Source organism: Montipora capricornis, chromosome 1, assembly GCF_036669925.1.
Source record: "Montipora capricornis isolate CH-2021 chromosome 1, ASM3666992v2, whole genome shotgun sequence".
In the NCBI taxonomy this organism is placed as follows: Eukaryota; Metazoa; Cnidaria; class Anthozoa; order Scleractinia; family Acroporidae; genus Montipora; species Montipora capricornis.
In genome coordinates, this window is record NC_090883.1 from 29,227,171 (window position 1) to 29,237,170 (window position 10,000).

The 10,000-nt window shown below is 36.6% G+C and overlaps 1 protein-coding gene across 2 annotated transcripts in view; it reads left to right on the top strand.

Annotated features, from left to right (window-relative positions):
- Window positions 1–10,000, top strand: part of LOC138037727 (uncharacterized) — a 56,207-nt gene that overhangs the window by 8,558 nt on the left and 37,649 nt on the right. The window contains exons 3-4 of one of the 2 annotated variants that reach the window (XM_068883638.1): window positions 1,907–2,002; window positions 6,024–6,119. In XM_068883638.1, coding sequence (XP_068739739.1) covers window positions 1,907–2,002; window positions 6,024–6,119 — 192 coding nt within the window. The remainder of the gene's footprint in view (window positions 1–1,906; window positions 2,003–6,023; window positions 6,120–10,000) is intronic. The other variant, XM_068883645.1, reaches the window with a different exon arrangement.

Sequence of the window (10,000 nt, forward strand, 5' to 3'; positions counted from 1 at the left end):
ATTCTTTATACAAACCTGGCAGATTTAAATGCTTTTGCAAACTTCGTATTGTTTGGTTCATGAGTTTTGTTTTGTTTGTCATTTAAGAAATTATAAGTCAAGGACCAATTAAACCTTGCACTTTTCCGCATCGTTCGCAAGTTATTTTCAAAGATTGACTCCTGCTTCTGTGATGTTGCATTGTGCTTATCCTCTAAAGCCCTTTATCCTTGAACAACGAAACAGGTGAGTTTGAGGTTTACATATTCGAAACTCAAGGACAAAATGCCCGCATATACAACAGCTGTTTAACAACAAAACTATTAAGCGCTTGAGGCCCTGATTTTTTTGTGTATCCACATTTCCAGAAATCGAAGAATACAAGATTAGTGTCCCATGAACATTTATACATGGGATCGACTTATACACGGGTAAATACGGTAGATTAGTTTATCTTAACAGAAATAAAAAAGACCCTTCTTCTTCTTCTTCTTCTTCTTCTTCTTCTTCTTCTTCTTATTATTATTATTATTATTATTATTATTATTCACATAGCTTTTCCTGTGCTAGCAACACTTTGTGTTAGTAGGGTAATTTAAGGCATCCATCCAAGTACTGAACATGGCAGGGTGGGCTTTGGTAGTTAACTACAATTTTGTGGGGTGGAAAAAAAGGTCTTTCGCATCAAGACTTATTAAGATATTTCTTTTACTGTTAGTACAAAAGTATCGTAAGCCACCTTGTTAAAATGAATTGCTACATGTAAATTGTATATTTGAATTATGTTTCCTTTTGTTACAAACTGTATGTTAATTTTAAGGAGAACAAGAGGCAAGTGTTCATCGCTCTTATGAAGCAAGAATAAATGATGATGGTAGAGCTAAGGCTACTAACAAAAAGGGGGGTTTTGAAAATATAGTCCAGAAGTGATAAAGTTCAATAATAATAATAATAATAATAATAATAATAATAATAATAATAATAATAATAATAATAATAATTTGCTGTATACTAAATAAGAATTCCATAAACAAAAAAAGAAAAAAAAAGCAAGTTCCAGAAAAATAGTTTTGAATTAGTGTGATTGTTGGACTTGTAGTACAATAAGTCTGAAAGATGTGCATATCTGTTAACAGCAAAATAAATCGTGGGGATTAAGTGCACTTTAATAGAGGAGTGTGTGATCAAGTTATTACTGTAGGAACTCATTCGTGTTACTCTTGCTGGGCCTGAGCACTGATCTAAAAGATAAGCACGCAGTGCGTACGTGTGGTAGTGCAGTAACACGCTGAGCTCAGCTGCGTTTTGTCTTCCAGGAGATTCAAGTTATCTTTGCGTAATATAGCTCTAATAGGACATGATATTGCTTTGGCACCGTAATGTCATTATAGTGCTGTGGTAGACACTTATTCAAACCTGGACATAATTATCTCGTGGTAGATGTCATGTTTAAATAGCCCCCTGAAAAGAAATGTGGTTTCTAGTAAAGTACTAAATCCCAGAAAGATTGAAGAAAATAAAAGGGAATTGAGAAACATTGGCTTCTAGGCTGACATGTTGACCATTTTCAAGTTCTGCTGCAACTTCTTTTTCACCACAAGTTTGAGAGTGCACCCTGAGCGCCTGACGACTTTCTAAGACAAAAGTTCACAAATTCACAAATTCATGCCGATTTTGGAGGTCATTTTATTGGAACTCAAGCTTGCCTCCAGCAGACCTGTTTCTGTTTGTGAGTTATGCACGCGCTACAGGCCTATTTGCCACCACGGACTTACAATCACTTACTCAATCACTCACTCTTACAAACCTGGTGACATAGTGTGTAGTGAATGCACTACCACAAAAATTAAATCATTTATTGGATTTGATATTTACAGTCGCCTTGAAACAGGCTTTTGAATTTGATTAATTGCTTATTTCTCAACAGGGCAGCCTGGGCCTAGTGATGCAGTACAACCTCCTATCAGTCAAACCCCTGAAAATTCAACTAATCCACCTGGTGGAGAAGCAGTTGATGCTTCAGGTAAATCCATTTAATGCTATCCCCTTATCTGTTAACCAGAGTGAGAATTAATTTGAAATGTACCTGTGGTGGGAAGTCTTATTCTACACTGATCAATGACAATCTCTTTTAGACTCAAGAGTAAATTTTAAGTTTAATGCATTGACTCCTGAGCTTCCCCCCACTGGGTAGTAAAATCATCTGGCATTACACAGAGTATAATCTAGTAAGTCTCACCCCAAGGATGAATGGGTTAAGGGCCCACTGACTTTTTTTTTTTGGGGTGCATTGCTAAGGATGTAATGGTTAAGTAATTTGAGAGAATTTGACATTATTTTGGTCAGTTTCCAACTTTTGCAAACCAATGACCCTAAATAGGCCGCAGTCATGCCATGCCCATGGTCATGTGACCAATAAAATAAAACTCTAAATTTGTCTACCTGCTACGCAATTTGGGTATTTAATCAGTGGTTTGATAATTTGTATTCGTTTTTGCATCCAGCCAAGCATGGCTTTCTTTTTATTTTGAAAAATGTTCTTTTTAAAGAGATAAACAATACTGAAATACCCATAACATTTTCAAATGATTTGAAAAAATCAAAGCTTAGCTATATTCTGTATTTGGGGGTAAAGCATGCCATATGAAAAAAAAAAATTCAATTTAAAGACTGCTGGAAATTTAGCTTTATCTCAAACTGGATACTTCGTGTACGCATGCGCAGTTGATCTGAGAATGAGCGCGAGAAAGGGTGAGAAAAAACCTTGCATACAAACAACAGTTCGTGCCGTGATTTTTTCTTGTAAGTGGGTTTCCGGTCAGGTCACGATGTGATGACGTCAGTCACCGGAAGTAACATTTCAATTCCTTCGCAATGCGCGAAAAATCCGTCTGGGGGCGCTTAATGTTTGCACCAAAAAGTAACGTATAAGCCGGGATTTAACGTTAAAGGCAAACTAAAAGATACCTTGGTTGCCAGAGGATTTTTTTTTGTCAAGGTTTGAAAAGAACGCTTTGGCCAACGGACCACCGTTGATTTAGATCCAAGGAGTATTCTCGCCCCCCTTGAAAAAAATTCCTCTGGCAGCCAGGGTAGCCAAAAGACAGATCAAGAAAAAAATAACATACTTTGTATATAAAACTCTGAATTTCCAGTTCTCAGCGAAAGATTAATGGCAATACAGTAGATCGTAAAAACACTAAAATTTCAGCATTCCCTGACTTCCTTGAATCAAGAGGAATTAAAGATCAATGTTCTGTCAAAAGGAGGAAATTGATCACGTGCTAGGCAACCACAAAGGTGCACGTGATCACCTTCTGTCAACGTTCTTGTTTACCATGAACTACAGAGAAGAAGGTTAATCGTTCGACGTTTTCAGAGTAAAACAACATACTTTTTGGCCAAGGAAGTTCCGTCTTTCGTTTTTTAATTTTGTTGTGATATTTGACGAAATATTTACATTCCATCAGGCGGGTCAGGAAACGTGAACATCTATGAGATGCAAAAACATACTTGCAAACTATCACAAATCATAATGCTGACAAACACAAAAGTGAAGGAAAAGGTTAATAAATATACTATCTGCATGTTTTTGGGTTAGACTAAAGCGATATAATAATGTTGAAAAATCGTCATTTTTCAACAATATATTATATTGTTGAAAAATCTTAGAAGTGGTAGCAATAAACTGGATTAACCAGGAACTTAAAGAAATATTTTTGGCTTCATAAAAAAAAACTTTGTTTTACGCCATAGTGACAAAAGAGATCTTTTTCTGACATTAAAAACTATAGCTACCTATTAATCATTTGCCAGAAAGAACACGACTTCCTGTCATCTTTATGAAAACTTCTCACGGGGTGTCAATTTCAACCCATGTATGCAAATTTGTTGACCTGGAATGGCACACGATGCAATGAATCAACAAAGGTTATGTACCCAACTAACCTTTCACCGCCTGTCTTGTTTATACAATTGACTTTCCATTCTTTAGCTCCATAAGGGTGTATTCTGTTTAAAGATCCACTAAAATGCCATTCGCGTTACAATTTTTATGATTTTCGACGCCATTGCAGGTTAATGAAATATTCTACTGCATCCACCGGATAAAATCTACCCATTTCTACTACCCCCTGAAACCGACCAAACATACGTCCAGAAGACTCTAGACGTAAAGACAATATTTAGCAGGGGAGTGACAGGAAAGACCTATTGCAGAACTTTTTCATTTTCTCAACACGGAAAAAAAGAAGAAAAATAAAACTGCGAAATTCAACACACATTATGACTGGATTGCCTATGGCAACCCAGTAATAAATCCGGGACACTGCAACCAAAATAAATCCCCACACTGCAAACAAAATGTCATTGTACACACCAAAAAAGAAAATGCTTGCCCACTGCAAACAAAAAAACTGCCCACTGCCAGGGTTTGAGCTAGGATTTGATCACTGGGGGACAGTTTGTCCCCTTGGTTAAAATTGTGGGGGACGTTTTCATTTTTAGGGGGACAGTCAATTTTTCCCGTTTTCTTACGTTCAAACAAGGAAACAGGCATGACAACAACAACATATTTTATGAGCTGTTACTTGTTATTAAAAAATTAATAGAAACAAGAAAGTTAAGAAAATGGTGTCAATGGCTTGCGATTGACCATTGTTCTCTGAAAACACGACGCTGTGATGGTGTTGCTGAGTGTATCCCCCATAGACCTCTTTCATAATGGCGGCCAAATAAATTATTCTTTTGTTTTAATGCTAATAAGCCCTACTAACCTCGCTACGACGAGCAAATTTCAAAAGAATATTTGTTTAAAAACGAGGGCAGTAGGTCTAATTAGCATAAATACAAAAGAATGTAAGGTTGGTCGCCATTTATGAAAGTGGTCTCAAGTTTTCTAATTAACAGCATCCATGTGTTCTTTACAGTCATTGTGTCTTAGAAGAGTTGAGGTTCTAAAATTTGTACACCCTTTTTCCGATTCCAAGGGGTTTGTTTTCTTAGATTTCCGACAAAAATAGCAGAACATCGCCTCCTTTTCATAGCCCAACAACTTGTTATCTCGCAACTACGTTTTCTGGAAAGATCGTGGTTTCGTTTGAGTCCCATCTGTTTCTTCCTCATTAGTACACTGTTCTTCTTCTGTATTTTTTTTTTCTGATCAATCTGACTTCGATTTGAGGCGAAAAAGCTATCTATTGTGCGAATTAATACGTTTTTGCCGTGACATTTTAATTTCCAGATGCATGCATCACGCTTGGTTGAAAATAAACTTAAAATGCACGATAAAATTCCTCCCACGATCCGTGTTTCAGCTTGTAATTTTTGTACTAAACTGTATCTCTTCTTGTGTGCTTCCTTCTGAGTTTTCCCCCAGATTTTGAAGGGGGAAAAAAGTGCCCCCTTGGCCGTTTTTTTAAGAGACAATTTCAATATCAGTGCGGGATTGGCACAATGGCGCGGCCTGGCTCAAACCCTGCACCACAAACAAAATATCTTCGTGCACTGCAAACAAAGTAAAACCATGCACTCCCAGAAAAATTGGCGCTGCAAACAAAAAGCTAAAAAGTATTGCGTGTGCAGGAACATGCAAAGGACTGGAACCGGCACCAAAAAAGATGTTTGTGGAAATTGAAGGTGTTGGAGCAAACACATCTTGGGATTTCGGGACTCCTTGTTCAGGAAGACTTTTGATAGATAACGTTTTTCATTCTGAGCAATTACTAGCCGGCATTCTATTTCCTCTTCAAACGTACAACGGTGTAGACTATTTCGGATCTAATGCAATGAAACAGAGACACGTACATCTTTCAGTGTAAAAGGCATGTGCACTTGCTGCAATAATTGCAGTTTGGCAAATAATGAAGTGTTGTAAGTTGTTCTCCTTTTTCTACAACTTACAGTCACATTTTTTAGATTGATTTGCTTGGCATGTGTGATTGCGATTTTGTCACATCAAGTTTAATGGGAATGTGAAAATGATTATAAGGTGCCAGTTTTTGAAACAGGGTTTTGAATCTGATTAATTGCTCATTTCTCAACAGGGCTGCTTGGGCCTAGTGATGCAGTACAACCTCCTATCAGTCAAACCCCTGAAAATTCAAGTAATCCACCTGGTGGAGAAGCAGTTGATGGCTCAGGTAAATCCATTTAATGCTATCCCATTGTCTGTTAACCAGGGTGAGAATTAATGTGAAATACCTGTGGTGGAAAGTCTTATTCTACACTGATCAATGACAATCTCTTTTAGACTCAAGAGTGAATTTTAAGTTTAACCCATTGACTCCTGAGTTTCCCCCACTGAGTAGTAAAATCGTCTGGAATTAGACAGAGTATAATCTAGTAAGTCTTACTCCCAAGGGTTAATGGGTTAAAAAGCCAGAAAGTAGGAGTCTTGGATTGACATTAATTATTAATTTGTTGCTATATCTTTCGGTGATCTGAGTGATAATGTCACCTTGTTAATAGAAGTTCACATTGCATGTAATCTTAACTTTTAGTGATCTAAAATCTCCAGTTCAAAATACATGTATAGCCCACCACCTTTGTTTTAAAATTAACAAATCGAAAGTGGTTCAGCGTTGTCTGTACTCTTATCGACAACGATATTCGTCATCACAGTGGTCAAAATGTTGTGGACTCACGAGGCGTAGCTGAGTGAGTCTACAACAAATTTTGACCACTGTGATGACGAATATCGTTGTCGATAAGAGTACAGACAACGCTGAACCACTTTCGATTTGTTTTTTACCACAATATTCAACGCCAAAGAAAGTTTTTATTTCAGAGCGTGACCAAAATCATAACTCAAAGAAAGGGCAAGCGTTGTCTATAACTTTCTCGCAGTATGATTGGTGTATTTCCCAAAATGAGCGTTCCTGATTGGGTATTACATTGCGTGACAAAATGGCGCGATCATGATGCGTACAGCGTTGTTTAGACTCTCATCGACAACGACAAATTAGCCAATCAGATTGCGAGATTACAAGCAATAGACCAATTTCGATATATTAAAATTCAGTCCAAAACAAAAAGCATCATCTCGAGGCTCTGGGGAATAAATATAAGGATTTGTATGAGTTTATTCCCCAGAGCCTCGAGATGATGCCTTTTGTTTCAGACTGAATTTTAATATATCAAAATTTGTCTATTGTGGTAAAAAATTTTCTCGTAATATGATTGGTGTATTTCTCAAAATGGGCGTTCCTGATTGGCTATTACATTGCGTGACAAAATGGCGCGAGCATGACGCGTACAGCGTTGTCTAGACACTTATCGACAACGGAAAATTAGCCAATCAGATTGCGAGATTACAAGCAATTGTAAAAAACCCTATTCATTATTTTGAAATCAGCCAAGAGCATGAGCGTTGACAACTCTTACAAATGCTGTTTTGAGAGAAGACCAAATTTATCTAAGAATCTGAGGCTTTTATGGGCATAGAAGATTCAGAAAAGTTTTGTGAAAAATGCAGAAATGTTGGACAAAATAAGGACATCCAGAGTAATGATTCTTTCATGACATAGGTGCATGTTATGTGAATTGAAAACTTTGAATTGAATCGAACTGTATGCAAGTGTATGACCGTTTCTTTGCAAACCAGCCAGAAATGACTACAAGGCCAATGTCACAGTGATTTGACAGTCCTTGTGAACCCCTTAACTCCCAATGGCCACTTGCTGATTTAACTCTGTCTATATAATACCAGTTGATCTTACCCTGTCAAATGCCAGACAATTTTGCTCGTTAATGGGGTCTTACCTGGGCCTTAAGGGGTTAAAATGTTCCCCCACACATACAGTAATATATCATTTAGTGATTTGTCTGAGCTCCTAAAAATGGCTGCCACATGGTTATATTTGTTTCCCTGCCACCCTACCTGCAGTAATAATTTTGTAATTAATTCTTCATAAACAAAAGAACATGCAGACAGAGCAAATTCAGAAAGGATTACTGTGACAATATCTGAGGAAATAAATATACCATCATAGAGAATGCGAATTAAGTTGTAAAATTATTTCCAGCTACATGTACATGTATTTTTAGGGACATTTTGTTAAAGGTTGATTTTCAGTCTGCCTTCTACACAATTCTGCCTTCTACACAATTCGTGTCTCATTCATGTCATTTGCCTTCTCCAACAATTTATGGCTTGTCTGAATCTGATCTTCTCACATATAACATGTGTTAAATGTCTCTCTTATTGTTATCCTGTTTTCATTTAGGACCTTTAAATAAGCAAGACTCTAAATTATTTGCCAATATTCACCTGCTCCATTTCATAAATCCCTTCAAAACAGGACTGTTCATACAATCTCTGCAAAAAATGTTCTTGATTCTCTAACTGAATATGTACATGTAGCATTTCAAATAAAGTCTGCCTTTATAAATAGATTAGTTTATCTTAACAGAAATAAAAAAGACCCTTCTTCTTCTTCTTCTTCTTCTTATTATTATTATTATTACTATTATTATTATTATTATTATTATTATTATTATTATTATTATTGTTATTATTCACATAGCTTTTCCTGTCCTAGCAACACTTTGTGTTAGTAGGGTAATTTAAGGCATCCATCCAAGTACTGAACATGGCAGGGTGGGCCAATAATAATAATAATTTTAATACCTCTATTTACTGTATACTAAATAAGAATTCCATAAACAAAAAAAGAAAAAAAAAGCAAGTTCAAGATCTTTGATTTATGTTCATTTCTAGTCATTTTGTTGTCAAGTCAGAAGACAGACAATCCAAAAGCAAAAAAATAGTTTTGAATTAGTGTAATTGTTGGACTTGTAGCACAATAAGTCTGAAAGATGTGCATATCTGTTAACAGCAAAATAAATCGTGGGGATTAAGTGCACTTTAATGGCCTAGCTGCCGCAAGTCTTCAGTCTTATGATAGAGGAGTGCGTGATCAAGTTATTGCTGTAGGAACTCATACGTGTTACTCTTGCTAGGCCTGAGCACTGATCTAAAAGATAAGAACGCAGTGCGTACGTGTGGTAGTGCAGTAACACAGCGCTGTATAATTGTCAACTGAGCTCAGCTGCGTTTTGTCCTCCAGGAAGTTATCTTTGCGTAATATAGCTCTAATAGGACACTATATTGTTTTGGTACCGTAATGTCGTTATAGTGCTGTGGTAGACTCTTATTCAAACCTGGACATATCTCGTGGTAGATGTCATATTTAAATAGCCCCCTGAGAAGAAATGTGGTTTCTAGTAAAGTACTAAATCCCAGAAAGATTGAAGAAAATAAAAGGGAATTGAGAAACATTGGTTTTGAGGCTGACATGTTGCAACTTCTTTTTCACCACAAGTTTGAGAGTGCACTCTGAGCGTCTGACGGCTTTCTAAGACAAAAGGTCATTGAAGTTAAGCCCTGTCGGGCGGGATTAGTATTTGGATGTGTGACCTCAAAATATAGGACTTGCTGTCAGAAACATAGGACCGAAAATCATAAGTAGTTTAACGCTCAAAAATGCGAACTAAGCAGGGTACAGATTTTGTTAGGCTGCTTTATGAAAAACAAATATTGATGCAAAAGTAAATAAATATTGATAAACAGTTTTTAGGAAAAGAAGACGTTTTCAGGAAGTGTCGATCCAGAGTGAATATTTTGTTGCCATCAGCAACAAAATTTGCATCATGAAAACAAATGAAATTTTGAACGGAGAATGTAAAAAGTTACCATCAGCGAAGAACAGTTTGGGAGATTTTTGCCATGTTCAATTTTTCTATTGTACTTTTGGCTGCACAAGTAAATCGCAAATCGAAAGTGACATTGAATTCAGCGGGCACCATGATCAAGTTACCTCGTATCTTTAGTCACGAAACAAAGGATACATCTGTGTCAAAATGATAGCAAGACACCTGGTTTAGTTTGGTTTTTTTTTTCTTTCAAGTGTTTTAAAGATTGACAAGAAAAGTGCAAATTCAACACAAAGATCGCAATAGCCTAACTCTTGAGGTTGACCATTGTTTCTGCAAAGTCAAAAATTCACTCTCCTAGATGAGG